General features: G+C 46.5%; 1 protein-coding gene across 2 annotated transcripts in view; it reads left to right on the top strand.

Annotated features, from left to right (window-relative positions):
• The window catches only part of DLG2 (discs large MAGUK scaffold protein 2), a 652,065-nt gene that overhangs the window by 32,845 nt on the left and 603,482 nt on the right, over nt 1–15,738 (top strand). For both annotated transcript variants that reach the window (XM_085889199.1, XM_085889200.1), the window contains exon 2: nt 1–112. This exon is cut by the window's left edge and continues 11 nt beyond it. In XM_085889199.1, the coding sequence (XP_085745325.1) occupies nt 1–112 (112 nt within the window). The remainder of the gene's footprint in view (nt 113–15,738) is intronic.

Below are 15,738 nucleotides of genomic sequence, written 5' to 3'. Positions count from 1 at the left end.
GCTGCTCAGCTGTTGGAGAGCTATGCGGGTCAGCTTAAGGACGTGGCCCTACTTCCATGTGTGCAGCGATTAACTGCTGCCTTGCAAAGCCCTCTATTTCATTCACTGATTGGTAAGTCTCAGAGTGATTGGGGATTTCCTGCAAAACAGATCTGTTATCTGGTTGTTGTGCGATGTCAGCTTATTTTGGAGCAAGCAGTTAATGCCAAGTAAACAGTGTGTCACAAAATTCTGCATTCTTAGTGCAGACTTTTTACCTGTGATAGGTGGCAGGTTTACAAGAGCTTGGTATAGTGGTTGTTTTTGTTGTTGTTATGGTTCTTGTTAGAGGTCGATTTTTGAAATGTTCACCCATTGGTCAGCACCCACAGCTGCCAGACCCTCACCCACATTTGTTGCTTGACTCCATCCACCAATGGCACCCAGCCAAAATAATATGGCCACCATCTTGGCTTTCTGGTGGGCCAAAGACATCAGGCCTGTAGGTCTCTGCACTCATGATACTCTGCCCAGGCAGGTATGGTTTTTTGTGCATTGTAGGTTGTGACCACAGTGTGGTCATTTCACACTTGGTTCATATTTGCACACGCTTGGTGGACACTTATCCAACCAACATCATGTAGTTTTGTAGTTTTTAATTAATTTTCTGAAATTTGTAAAAATTTGTTCTTTGCTTGGAAGTTGTGGGTAATGATGTGAAAATAAAGGTGGAAAAAGTCTGATTTAATGAAATTTAATTCCAGCCAAGAAGGCAACAAAAGTTGAAATTTTTGAAAGGTTGGCGTCGACTTTCTATAGGCAATGTATACAGTGAAAGTGTGTACTTTTGCTGTGTATGGCCATGGCTTGGAAACGAACAACCAAGCAGCTCATAATCGCTCGCCAGGTGGCTTAAGCACTCAAGCAAGCGATCCAACAAAACGTTTGATAAGGAACGGCTGGCTTGACAAGTGATTCGCGATTGCTGATTGGGCATATAAACACAATGCACCCGGAGATGCCTGGGACGTCACGCAATAGGAGATGCCTATTTATACTAAATACTAAATACATGTAATCGATCTATAATTCCAGCAATCTGTGTGTGTGTGTGTGTGTGTGTGTGTGTGTGTGTGTGTGTGTGTGTGTGTGTGTGTGTGTGTGTGTGTGTGTGTGTGTGTGTGTGTGTGTGTGTGTGTGTGTGTGTGTGTGTGTGTGTGTGTGTGTGTGTGTGTGTGACCGCTGTTTCTCGACAACCACCGGTCCGATCTAATTGAAACTTGCCAGGTATATTGCTGGGGACCCGAGGATGTGCCTTTTCAAGGTTTGATATTAAAAGGACAAGTGCTTCCAAAGTTATGGCCATTTATTTACCAAACCAATGACAAGACACGTTGTTGCGTGGGCGTGGCCGATGGGGAAGGGAAGCACAGCCACGTTCCACATTACGGGTTACAACGTACGGACTTCCGGATAGTGATAACTTCGTGTATTCTAATAATTTCTCGATTTCTTATGCGCATTTATATATAAACACAATGCCCCAAGTTATGATCGTTTTCATATTAGACGGTGCATAAATTTCGGTAACATCAGAGTGCTGGTGTGCTCCGAACCAGGAAGTAATTTTTTTTCTCTCTCTTCTCTTCTCTTTTTGTTTTTCCTTGCCAAGACATTGCGAAAAGGTAAAATAATTTGGCGGTAATTGAATAATTGGGTATTAAAACTAAATTGCGAATAATCGTAACCGCGAATAATATGCCAAATTCCAGGTGACGCACGTCCGGGCACGCGAGAGCGAAGAAACGGCCTGTGTGGTTGTTGTTTGTCGCTCGCGATTTTGAATATTTATTTATCAATATATATATATATATATTTTTTTTTTTTTTTACGGGCATGTACTCGTATACTAAATACCAGGAACCAAAATTGTGTTGCACAGTGTTATATAGATTGAGGAAGAGTGAGGTGACAGAGAATAAATAGGCAATGAACTGACAGTGGGACATTGAGGCCACAGTTGGACACAACAAGGAAAAAGGAGAGGGAGGAGGGAAGGGAACGCAGTTACCTACAAGTAAGAGGTTTGAGTTGGTTGGATTCATGTGTGTAGAAAAGTTCATAGGTAGGAATGGGGGGATGACATGAGATGGTGGTGCATTCCCAATTTGGAGCCTCGGAGGGAAGAGTGGAATTGAATATCCTCAATGAGGTGGTTCCAAAAAAGGAAGAAAGAAGGAGCAAAAGTGATGGTGTGCAGCCAGCCTGGATTTTGGAAGTTTAAACAGGAGGGGTTCCCAGAAGAGAATGCATACAGTATGTCCTCGGTGGACTGGGAGGGTCAGAGGGTTGATAAAGAGCACAGATGGTAAAAAAAAAAATAGAGAGGCCTTGACCTGTCTGCGATGTAAGAGCAACAGACCTCGTGCTGCCCCATCACGGGAGATGCGACGAATGTTGACAACTCGGATTCCATAGATTTTTTTTTTTAAGCCAGACATTCATTCTGAAGTGTATTGTTGATTTTTATATCAAACTGAGCAAATGAAAACTGAAGCTTTTCTCAGTCAGATTCGTGAGAAATGATAGATATTGATAATGTTCGACTTGCAGCAATCTTTCCAAAATTCTTTCTTGTTCATCCTCAGCATAAAAGTATCTTGGGTGTCTTGATTTAAAAAAAAAAAATTAAATTCTTGCAACGAAGAATGTAGAAAGCACCAAGGAATCTTATCCATGAAAACTTGATGGCAGTTGGTAAAGTTTGCCTCTAAAATATGCTCCTCATCGGTTCCTTCATTCTTGAAGGATGGGGTCATGATGGATATTCTACATGCTGTGGCTGTTAGCATATTAGTACTACATGAACTCTGAGTTTGCAAAAAAGGCCAAGATCCCAAATCCCTCTCTTTTCCTGTACCCATCCTTAACTCTCTCATTGAAAACATCCAACAGCTTGGGAACTCCCTCTGGCCAAGGCGATTACCTTTCTCGTCTCTCTCGAGTCCACCATTCCTGGTCTTTTTGGAATTGATGCCCTAATATTTAAAAACCGTTTATCTGCCTTGTCTACTCCTATATCTGTTCTTTAACAAGCCATTTTTGAGGGCCACCTGCCTGTATCATGGACAACTGGTAAAGTTGCTTCAATTAAAAATAAGATGCCAAAAATGACCCTCCACGAACATCACATTGAGGGACATTGACCTCAAGAAGATGCTCTTGCACATCCTCTTTCTCCTCTATTCACCCCATTACTTGTCCTTGATCATGTTACATCTGCTTCAAAGTCAGCCACAATCACTACATTACGTAAACGTGGTGCAAAAAACAGATTCTCTTCATTGCAGACCTATCAGCTTACTTCTTACAAAAATGTTTTTGTAAGCTTCACATGGCTGTGCCTGGATGGTTTTGAAAGTAAAGGCGGAGCAGATGAAATCCGAATCCGATCCAGGTTCCTCCTGACGACTCTATCTTTGCTCTTTGTTTATTTGGGTTCCTTCTAATGACTCCAATGCAGTATTTGGTCTCTCATTTTATTCCAATCATCCGCAAGGTCATGCAATTCATCATCACAGTTGACATCTTTTCCTTCCTTTTCTCCATTGGCCTTATCTCAGACCATAAGTTTCAATTCAGACTGGGTTACTCTACTCTGGATATGTTGCTCCTGCTCTCCCAACAATGGATCTATTTGCTTATAACTCCACCCTCTGCCGCACCATCTCTCATCCCTCAGATCGGAAAGCAGCAGCCTCTTCGCTCTCTGCAGATCTGGATAAAGTCACAAGCTGGTCCAACACTTGGAACATTCCTTTCAACCCTGACAAATCTCACACACTCACGATGTCGCTCCAAAAGCACCATCGAGAAAACCCCCCAATCTACGTTCTCATCAATCCTCTTGAAGAAGTCCTTTCATTCAAGCTTCTGGGTCTCACTATCTATCATGATCTTTCCTGGGAAAGCCACATTTCCAAGCTGGCCTCCGAAGCCAGTCTCCGACTGGGCATCCTCCGTTGTGCAAAGTCCTTCCTTGGCCTACCTGAGCTCCTGACCACATACAAAGCTTTCGTCTGCAGCCTGATGGAGTACTGGTCTCCCCCCTGGGCTGTTGCTCCCACCTCACACCTTTCTCAGCTTTACGCTGTGGAAACCAAGGCATTTAGGATCACTGGTATCTTCCGCAATGAAGCTGAGTCTTTGGGTCTCTCACTCTTTCTTTTTGTCATCTGCCATCTCCTCTCCAGTCTTTCCAACCCCCCCCCACCGCTCTGTCTGTGATATGTTACCCCCATATTTCCACAGGGTCCTCAATGTCTGCCAACAATCCCCTCTGGTGAAACTACCAAAATCAAGAATCTCTGCTCACCTTTACTCGTTCATTCCTCTTTTTTTCCCCCACCTTTGGAACAATCTCCCACACTCTCTTCAATCCCACTCTTCCCTCCAGGTCTTCAAAACAGCTGTTCACCACCACCTCTTATCTTCCCCCATCTAAAAGGATGATCTTTTTTACCCCCTTAATCCACCCCAAACCCACCTTCTTCAAATTCCCTGCTTTCTTCCTGAAAGTCCCTGTCATGTAAGGACCTGAAAGTCCCTGTCGTGTACATCTTGTTTACCCTGGTGTACCCTGCCCCATCCCTCTCCCTTCCACAGATCTCCTCATGCCTCTGTCACCCACTTTTTTGTGCTTCTCTCTCCTGCCCCTCGTTTCTCCTGCTCCCTTTGTTGTACGTCCTGTGTGTTTGCTCTTCGACGAGCCTCAACATTGTATACAAAAAAAATCAATAAAAGCATTTAAGGTCAGGCATGTTATCTGGGTTGACTTTCTGGACATATCTTGAGCATTTGGTACAGTCTGACATTCCGCCTTGCTCACCAAACTGACTGCCGATGAAATCCAAGGCCAACTTCACTCACGGCTTACTGACTTCCTCTACTCACTTAGACAATACATGGCTCTCAACAGGATCATCTCATCTCCTTTCCCAGTCAAGGCTGAAGTGCCCCAAGGCAGTGTTTTGGGCCCTGTCCTATTCCTAATATTCGTCATCTCTCTGGTTCTCTGGAAAATCCTCTTTATTTCTTTGTCCTCTGCCATAGCATCTCTCATCCTTCAGATAGGCAGGTAGCAGCCTCTTCTCTCTCCAGATATTGATGGAATCACTAGCTGGTCACTTAGAACACTTTGAATATGTCTTCCAATCCTGACAAATCTCACGCTCTCATTCTGTCTCTCCAAAATGACCGTCTGGCAAACCCTCCTCTCGACTTCTTCAGCAAGACTCTTAAAGAAGTTAAATCACTCAAACGTTTGGGCCTTACCATCAGCCATGATCTTTCTTGAGCAAACCACATATCTATGTTGGCCTCCAAAGGCAGCTGCCGACTGGACATCCTCCCGAATGCAAAGTCTTTCCTTGGTACACCTGAAGTACTGCTCTCCCATTTTGGCTGGCACCTCCACCTCACACCATGCTCAGCTTTATGTTGTGAAAACAGGATTACAATGCCTTCAACCTCCAAGGGATCACAAATTAACTTGATTGTTTGTGCAACACAAGGCAAGCCATTATTTAAGAGATAAATAAACAATCCATTCCACAAGACATAGTGCGAATGCAAATCCCAAAAGACAAAACCACAAGATAAATCAATAAAAACTTCCTCCTAGGTGTTACACACCAATGACCTATCCCCACCCCAACCCCAAGGCCCAACAATGATGAGCAACAATGATGACTCCACCCCCGGAAGGTTCTATCAATGAGACTCCTGTGGTTCTGCCAATCACAGTCCAACGCCCTCAGCGATCCATGCCCTGAGACCTCATGACACTCCCCACATCTCTTTCCCCTGAATATACCTACCAACCTCAGTCTCAACAACAAACAAATAACAAATCACTCATTGAATGACAACTTGGCGAAACGGAATGGCACTCCTTAGAGATCATACCTCCACCATGCTGAATAGTTTACATTTTGTATGCCACTGATAGGTCGCATTGGATCTGATTCTGGACCGTAACCAAAATCAAATCGGCTTGTTCTTGTCACCGAACCAACTCTTCCACCTCGTTTTGTCACAAGTCGTCCACAACTTTTAGAGATAACATGCGATACATAGTTTTTGGCCCGATCTCTCAACGGTGAAGAATCACCTGAAAAATTCTCGGATCCGGATCCAGATCTTCACCAAAATTAAATCATTTAGTCCTTGTCACACACCAAACTTGTCCACCACGTTTCATTCGAATCCATCCTCGACTTTTTTGAGATATCATGCAATATCGTTTTTAGCCTCATCTCTCAATGGTGAAGAATCGGTTAAAAATTAAATAATTGTCGTATCTGGATGCGGATTCAGATCTTTACCAAAATTCAATCAATTCTTCATAGTTGCACTCCCAACCTGTCCACCAAATTTCATCCGAATCCGTCCTCAACTTTTTTGAGATATCATGCAATATCGTTTTTCGCCCCATCTCTAAATTGTGAAGAATCAGTTAAAAATTAAATAATTCTTGTATCCAGATCTGAATTCGGATCTTCACTAAAATTCAATCAATTCTTCCGAGTTGCATTCCCAACCTGTCCACCAAGTTTCGTGTGAATCCATCCATAACCTTTTGAGATATTGTGATATATATATATATATATATATATATATATATATATATATGTATATGCATATATATATATATATGTATATATATATATATGTATATATATATATATATATATACATATATATATATATATATACATATATATATATATACATATATATATATATATACATATACATATATATATATATACATATATATATATATATATATACATATACATATACATATATATACATATACATATACATATATATATATATATATATATATATATATATATATATATATATATATATATATATATATATATATATATATATATATATAAGCCTGGTGTTGGCACAGTGGTTAGGGCAGCGGCTTGGGATCCAAAAGGTCCTGAGTTCAAGCCCTGTTGGGCCACTGAATTAATACACCAGGGGGTTGACTCAGCCTGTCATCCTTCCGAGGTCGGCGAAATGAGTACCAGTGTACTGGGCCGGTGTATACCTCGGTTAAAATAGATGTACCATATCCCTGTGTCGTAAGAGGTGACCAGGGTTTTGTCAGGAAGGGCATCCGGCGTAAAACATGTGCCAAATCACTATGCGGATCATACGGATGATCCGCTGTGGCGACCCCTAACTGGAGCAGCCGGAAGAAGATATATATATATATATATATATATATATATATATATATATATATATATATATATATATATATATATATATATATATATATATATATATATATATATATATATATATATATATATATATATATATATATATATGTCGTCCACCAGATGGCGGTCTCCTTGGGTTAACCTGAGGCGGTCCCTTCGGGTGGGTGCCTGGAATGTCCTATCCCTAAGAGAGGATGATCACCTGTCTCTGTGATCATCTGAGCTCAAGGGTTTGGACATCGGGATTGCAGCTCTCTCTGAGGTTCGGAGACTGGATTGCGGCGAGATAATGCTGGGTGGTTACACCTACTATTGGTCTGGTCGCTCTGATGGTTACCATACCCAAGGAGTTGCTGTAGCTGTGTCCAATAAGCTGACCCCAATGATAATTGAGGTAACACCGGTCAACGAGCGTATTATGAGGTTAAGGATTCGTCACTCCTTAGGTGTCATTTCCCTGGTCTCTGTTTATGCTCCGACTGAGGCGAGTGATCTCACCGTGAAGGATGCATTCTACGCCACACTCGAGTCTGTGGTTGATCAGTGCCCCAGACGAGATACACTTCTAGTCTTGGGGGATTTCAATGCATAGACTCGAACTGATAGGGATGGTTATGAGGTGTGTGTTGGTCCCCATCGGTCAGGAACTATGAACCAGAATAGCACTAAGTTCCTTGACTTTGCAAGAAGTCATGGACTTAGGGTGGCTGGTACATGGTTTCAGCGCCCACAAGCTCATCGCTGGACTTGGTGTTCCAACGCTGGCGGTGTGGCAAAGGAGATTGACCATGTCCTCATTGACGGTCATTGGAGGATGATCCAGAACTGCAGGGTCTACCGGAGTGCTCAGTTCCTCAATACTGACCACAGGCTTGTTGTAGCAACTCTAAAGCTGCACCTTAAATCCTGGAGAATGGTACCATCCCAGCCTAGGCTGGATGTTGGCAAGCTCAGGGATGAGAGAGTAGCTGAGGAGTTTGCGAACAGGCTGAGTGGACACTTGGGGGGTCTGGGTGCTTTGGGGGGTCCTGAAGAGTTGTGGAGTGCCTTCAAGACCACCGTCCTTGATGTTGCCGGTGGATGTCTTGGAGCTCACCGCAGGGCAAAGAAGAATTTTGTCTCTCAAGGGACACTAGATACCATTGACCAGAGTCGCAGGGCCAGGCTGAATGGCAGAGCTGAGTTGTTCAGGGAGCTGAGGCATAAAACTGCACGTGCACTGAGGGTGGACAAGGAGGCCTATGTGCGAGGAATCTGTGAGGGGGTAGAGCATCACCTGTGGACAGGTGATTCTCGTTCCCCTTACAGGGGAATTCGCGCATTGCGTTAATCCAAGCCAATCCCTCGGAGCACTGCAGTTCGAGCAGAGAGTGGTAGGCTCTTGACAGAGGAGTCTGAAGTGAAGGCCCGCTGGGCCGGTTACTTTGAGCGGTTGTACCAGGCTGATCCCCCAGCTGTCGAGTTGGACGTCAAGGGTGTTACAACCCCTGTTGCTGACCCTCGAATCAACTGTGGTCCACCTACGCTTGTGGAAACACGGGCTGCGGTGAACCGGTTGAAATGGGGTAAAGCTCCAGGGATCTGTGGCATCCATGCCGAACTTCTCAAGGCTGGTGGAAATGCTGCACTCGTGTCATTGCATGCAGTTTTGTGCTCTGCCTGGAACACAGGCATCATCCCAACTGACTGGAAGAGGGGCCTTGTTGTCCCTCTCTGGAAAGGGAAGGGTGATCGCCAAGACTGCAACAACTACCGAGGGGTGACGCTGCTCTCAGTGCCGGGCAAGGTCTTTGCTCGGATAATTCTTGATAGGGTTCGCCACCATCTGCTTGAGCACCAGCGCACAGAGCAGTCAGGCTTTACACCAAAGAGGTCAACGATTGACCGTATCCTTGCTCTTCGGGTCCTCACCGAACGCAGACGAGAGTTTCGGCAGGGTCTGCTTGCAGCCTATGTTGATCTCTGTAAAGCGTTCGATTCAGTGAATCGGGATGTCCTCTGGAGGATTCTTGGTCTTTGTGGGGTGCCACCAAAACTGATCGATCTGATGTCTGAACTCTACTCTGGTACTGAGAGTGCTGTGAAGTGTGGTGGTGCCATCTCTGACTTATTTCCAGTTGTTACTGGAGTTCGTCAGGGGTGTGTATTGGCCCCCACACTTTTCAGCACTTGTATGGACTGGATTTTAGGGAGGATGTCGGAGAGATCAAGCTGCGGTGCATCGTTTGGGAATGTCAAGATCTCGGACCTTGATTTTGCAGATGATGCAGTCATCTTTGCGGAGATTTAGATATCCTTTTAGGGGGCCCTCGAGGTGCTGAATGAGGAGTCGGAGCCGGTGGGATTACGGGTTTCTTGGGTCAAAACTAAGATCCCGGCTTTCGGTGACATCTTGGATGCTGCTGTCCTGTCTGTGTCTGTTTGTGGTGAGGATGTTGAGGTCATGGAGAGATTCACTTACCTTGGCAGTGATATTCATGTCTCTGCTGGCTGCGAGTCAGAGGTCAATAGACGTCTGGGTCGGGCCTGGGGAGTCATGAATTCACTGGATCATGGGGTGTGGCGCTGCCGGTACCTGTGCGTGAGGACGAAAGTCCGAGTCTTCAGGTCCTTGGTACTTCCAGTCTTGCTCTATGGATGCGAGACTTGGACTCTGACCAAGGATCTGAGACGGAGACTTAATTCCTTTGGTACCAGGTCTCTTCGGAGAATCCTTGGCTATCGCTGGTCGGATTTTGTGTCCAACGAGCGGTTGCTGAGAGAGACTCGGATGAGATTTGTTTCCTGCATCGTCCGTGAGCGTCAGTTGCGGCTGTATGGACATGTGGCTCGTTTTCCTGATGCTGATCCTGCTCACCAGATTCTCTCAGCGAGGGAGTCTCATGAGTGGAGGAGGCCAGTGGGCCGACCACGTGCCTCATGGTTGCAGCAGGTTGACCATCATCTCAAGGAGATGGGGATGGGCCTGGCATCTGCCTGGGGGATGGCCAGACGGAGACCCCTGGAGTACCGGCGGAAAGTGGACGCAGCGACGCGCTGTTCTGGCACATGCTCCCATACCTGACCTGACCTGCCGTCCTTGGCCGGTCTCCGACATGCACAAAAACATTTCAAGACAATTGCTTGAAAACTGTGGCCAAAAATCGTGTGAAACAGACAGACAAATGTATCAGACAAAAAACTCTTTTTGTTAACAAACTAACACAAACTTTTTTTCACCAAGTAATAAATGTTTCATGTGCACTGGAAAGTAGCTGCAGAGGAGAGCATCTGCAGGGGTGCATTTTCAGCAAGACAATGCGACACTCCTGGATCCTGTGTGTAAGACATTAAAATGATGAGCAGGCTATTGCCCCAGTCTTAATTTTGATATAAAATAATGCAATTCTTGATGCCATACTGCCATAATCGTCATGGTCTACCTTGTGCAGGAAGCCAGAGAAGTAATGTAGTGGCCAATAAGCAGCTTAGACCTTTATCTGATAGAACATCTTTTCATCCTCCAAGGAAGCAACGTTCATGAATGTCCCAATCAATGCTCCACATTATCTCGAGGACATCTGGCTGGCACTAACTGAAGAATGGAATTGGATCTCACAATGATCAGAAGCATGCAGTAGAGATGCAGATGTCAGGGGAACATAATATTTGCTGGTCTGTTTCAGCCGCCACGTGAACAGCACATGCCACCACTGCAACCAATTATTTATGAGCGACTTGGGCGGTGTATTGGTAAAGTGAAATGTTCATGCTTGTATTCCTATGATTCGATGTGGAACTAATTTGTTATATATGACTGCATAATGTTTGTTCAGGTGAGATGCTCATTCCAAGAGTTGATTATAGTAAAAGAGTTACAAGTTACAATGTTGTGGTTCGACTTTAAGGCGCACGAGAAAGATCGGAAAATTTCATAATTTCAGGAAAAAGAACCATGAGTGGTTTGTAGGGGAAGGGGATTTCATCCTTTCATGAGTGTATATAAATGGGAAAGCAGAGTGAGAAGGAGAAGAAGAAAAACCAGTGGGTCACTTTGCTGTGCCAGAGGACAGTGGTGTACCAGAGTGCTTGGTGTGTCACTTATACCTTCTCCTTTGAATTGATGCAAGTTTGGACTGCACCCTCCTGCTGATTTGGCTCGTTCCGGGATCGACTTTTTAATCGGTGTTGCTCTCTGCTGTATGTGGCTGCGTGTTGATGGGGGGAACAAGAGTGTCAGTACCTGCATTGATGACGTTGTCTTTCATCTCTCCTTGTAGCATGCTGGTTCAGCAGTGAAGTTGAGCATGAAGAGGTTGTTTGAGATTCGAAGCAATTAATGCCGAGAGGGCAAGCAACTTCGGCAATTTGTGGATGAACAAAAGGTTCTGGAGAGGGAGCAGACACTCTTAGAAAGTTGTGTTGAAAGAGATTAGATGCTTGAGGCTGAAAGGGAAGATAAAAGGCTTGAGCCTGAGAGGGAGGATAAAAGGCTCAAGCTGAAAGGGAAGTTGAATGGCTTGAGGCTGAAAGTATGAAAGGCTCTGGGCTGAAAGAGAGAAGGAGGTTATACAGTGAGAGGCCAAATTGATTCAGAGAGTGCTCTAGACTCTTGAAATACAGAGTGCTCCAGTCGGTCTCCTGGAGAACGTGAATAACTTTGCACAGGCTCCAAAGCTATCAATCTTTGGTGAAGGGTATGATGAACTCATCAGATACCTATGGAAGTTTGAGCGTTTTGCTACTCACAGCAAGTGGGACAGGGCATGATGTGCGACCTCCCTCGGTTCTCTGTTAACGGGCAAGGCGCTTGATGTAAAGCTGGTCTGTCTCACTGTTCCCTCCAGGGCTTCAAGAAAGCAGTGCACCACCATCTCTCGTCATCCCCAATTCTGTCCCATGATCTTTATTACCCTCATTAACCTTTCGCAACCCAATTGTCTTACTTGCAAATTCCATTGTTTCCTCTTCCCTCCTCCCTTTCCTCTTATCCTCTTTGTTCATTTATTTTATATATATATATATATATATATTGTTACGGCTGTGGAAATTCGCAAACCACCATTCAGGACCCCAAGGTGAGATATCTCGATAGGTACATGTGTAGTTAGCCCAAACCCGTTATATAGAGGGAATTTATGTGATTCATCTGGGCTGCGACGCTTTGAGATAGTCGTTTTTCTGTTCTATCTTTATTTTGAACCAACCACGTCTGAACCGCCATCACACAACAACCACCTTAACCACCACGCCAGCCATCGGCACCAACTACAACCACGCTCCAACCCTCAGACAACAACAACAATGCCAACAGCCACGACCTTTACCTTCACAACTCAATCCCGCAAACATCGCATCACCGCCATTCCCAACGGCACCATAACCATCAACCACCACCGAAAACCCTCCACCACCTTCACCTCTCTCCTTCTACAGCCATTCCTGCACCACCTGTGAACACTGAACGTCGGGCTGTCTCGGGCCCGTTCGGCGATTGGTGCCGAGTGCACCGAGCCGCGAGCGCAAAGAGCGGCCTTTCCGAGGGAAAATTTGGATCAAGAACGCTACACTCCCACTTCTCCTCCGTCCAATTAGCAAGCGCGGGGCGGCTTGGCTCCGCCTCCAGGCGCGTCTGTGTGAAATCGATATATGCAAATTCTAGGATCAGGGGAGGTTCACGCCCCCGTTTCCTCCGACCAATGGGCGAGCGTGGCTCCGCCCCCGAGGTCATCCTGATCCGAATATTTGCATATTAGCTGCTCCTGCCAGCCTATAAAACGGCGAGCGCAAGGCAAATCGTGGCAGAGTGAGTCAGTTTTGGTTGGAGAGTGGAAGAGAGCCGGGGGAAGAGAGTGTCATCAAGAGAGTTGGGTTCTGGAGTCCGCTGAGAAGAGTTGCGGGAAGAGGCAAAGGAGCTCGGGTCCGAGGCGAGAAGGATGGCGGTCGGCGACGAGGTCGCGGTGTGGGATCGCTCGTCGCGGGACCCAAGCCAGCCAGCCATTCTCCTCCCCCAGGGCATCAACAATTCCCCCTTTCCCCTGTGCTGAGATAGTGCAAAAAGGGGGCCCCGTTCCCACCCCACTCCAAACGTCATGCCAACGAAACCCGCCAAGGAGCACAGAGTCGGGGCACAGCCACGCGGCCACATCTGCAGCTCACCTGCCAACGCGTCAGGAGGACACAGGTAGGACCCCCCCTGGTCTCACGGACCTGGCCGCTCCTCCAGGTCACGCGCACAACTGGCCTACAGGCCCGTCTGCCCCCTTTTCTATGAGGGTGGCTTCTTTCCTTTGCTTTTGTGTAAATGTGTGTTGGCACCGTATGTAAAGTAGAACTGTATAAGTGTTGCCGTGTGTGCGCGTAGTCGGTCGTAACTCTGCATCGCTGTTCCTTTTGTTTTGGTTGCAGTATGTGCATTTTGATTGCATGGCTGTATATATGTGCTTTCCATGTGCCGGGAAATAAATGTGCATTGTGTGAACTGTTTTTCCCGTTTTGCTTCGTCTTTTCTTTCTTGACCCTCCATCCTGCTTCACGTAAAGGGTTCGTAGTGGGTGCAAAACGCCCGGTAAATAATCTGAACCGTCGGTAACACCGCTCGGTTATCCCGATAGTATGGAACCGGCCGCCCAAGAGGCTCGTGTCCGGAGTCGACCTGCGGCGAGGTACGATCGCCCAGTTTACCATCCGCGTGGGTACTTAGGTCGGTCGAGTTTGGCGAACAACCCTATCCTACGCGGTTGGCCGATTGGCATGATTGTGGTGAAGTCGAAAGGCCCACCCGTGACTGGCTCCGGGCGATAGTTCCCGGAGGGTCACGACTGAATTGTCAGTCCGGTGGGCGACGCGGTTGCGATTCGAGTGACGTGGCCGTCCGCACGCCGGCGGGCGCGAATTCGCAACAATATACTCGGCCCACTCTCGGTTTACCTTGCTCTTCTATGAGTTTACCTTGTTCTGAAGAACTTTGGCTGGTAAGATGGGTAGCAACACCCAACCATTTAGCACGGTGACAATTGAATTCACCACATGTGAGGAAGAGAGAGTTGGGATGAGTGGTTAAAAGTTGGTTCATGTAGTCTGTGAGAGAGAGTGAGAGAGAGAGAGAGAGAGAGAGAGAGAGAGAGAGAGAGAGAGAGAGAGAGAGAGAGAGAGAGAGAGAGAGAGAGAGAGAGAGAGAGAGAGAGAGAGAGAGAGAGAGAGATAGAGAGAGAGAGAGAGAGAGAGAGAGAGAGAGAGAGAGAGAGAGAGAGAGAGAGAGAGAGGTAGGTAGGTAGGTAGGTAGATGGAGTCGTCACAGTTGGGAGGACTGTACAACACTCAGACAAACTTGAAGTGGAAGCCGAGGGTAAGTCACAGCCAAAGGTACTCTTGGTGGTTGGAAGGTGTAAAAGCAGCACAGGTAGAGTGACAAATGGAGTTCTTGATGTGCAATGCGATTCCGCCACCAGGACAGGGTTCAAGTCCTTTAAACTGGAGGAGACAATAGCCAGAGGGAGACATCAAGGAGTTGGGACGTCCTGTGGGTGAAGGATTCTGTTAAACAGATGATCTCCCATGTATCGGCAGCGGCCTACATTGAGAGATCTGTCAGGTTGGAGCAGAGGCTTCAGATGTTTAACGTTTAAGGTCCACACAGTTAGGGACAAGGGAAGAAGAGCTGCTTATAAGACATAGGAATGTGAAAAGGAGCAAGGAGAGCATGTGGGGCGGGGGGTGAGCGGGGAGGGTGTGGGGATGAGGGGAAGCTGGGAGGGGGTGAGGAGACACTGTGGTAGTGAGTTGCAGGGGGGGCAAAGAGTGGGAAAGATGAGAGGAAGCTGAGGAGTGCGACGAGGGGGAAGCTGAGAGGGGGTGGGATGAGGGGGAAGCTGAGAGGGAGCGGGACGAGGGGGAAGCTGAGAGGGTGCAGGATAAAGGGAAGCTGAGAGGGAGCGGGATGAGGGGAAGCTGAGAGGGAGCGGGATGAGGGGAAGCTGAGAGGGGGTAGGAGGAGGGGAAAGCAGAGAGAGGGCAGCACGAAGGGGAAGCTGAGAGGGGTGGGGCAAGGCGGAAGCAGAGACGGGGTGGGATGATGGGGAAGAAAATGTTTGTGGTGCGCAGATGTATGTGGGAAGAGGGCACCAACATGAAGTCTTTCAGAAACTTTTCCACACTCCCCTATCCATGTCAGAGATTATCTCCTCTTTTATACTATAAAATTCTGATTTACCCAACTGTCTCGTTTTAATTTCTCGCTCTACCAGACCATTGCCTACCGTTTTGTCCCTCCTTCTTAAGCTCACAACTCTACCAGAGGGACAAGGCAGATGGCACATTGAAACAGCATCTCTGACAGATCCCTTGATGGGCCACAACTACAGTGTTTACAGAGTCAACAGATTCACAGTACTCAGCCATTTTGATGGCCTGGACTAACTTTATATCTGAGTCAGTAGTTGCACAAAAAAAGGTTTGACGGCTCTAACTA

Source organism: Eptatretus burgeri, chromosome 7 (assembly GCF_056783735.1).
Source record: "Eptatretus burgeri isolate ZD-2024b chromosome 7, Ebu_testis_v1, whole genome shotgun sequence".
Taxonomy (NCBI): domain Eukaryota; kingdom Metazoa; phylum Chordata; class Myxini; order Myxiniformes; family Myxinidae; genus Eptatretus; species Eptatretus burgeri.
Note: the sequence above shows the minus strand (reverse complement) of the source record. Positions and strands in the feature narration are given on the sequence as shown.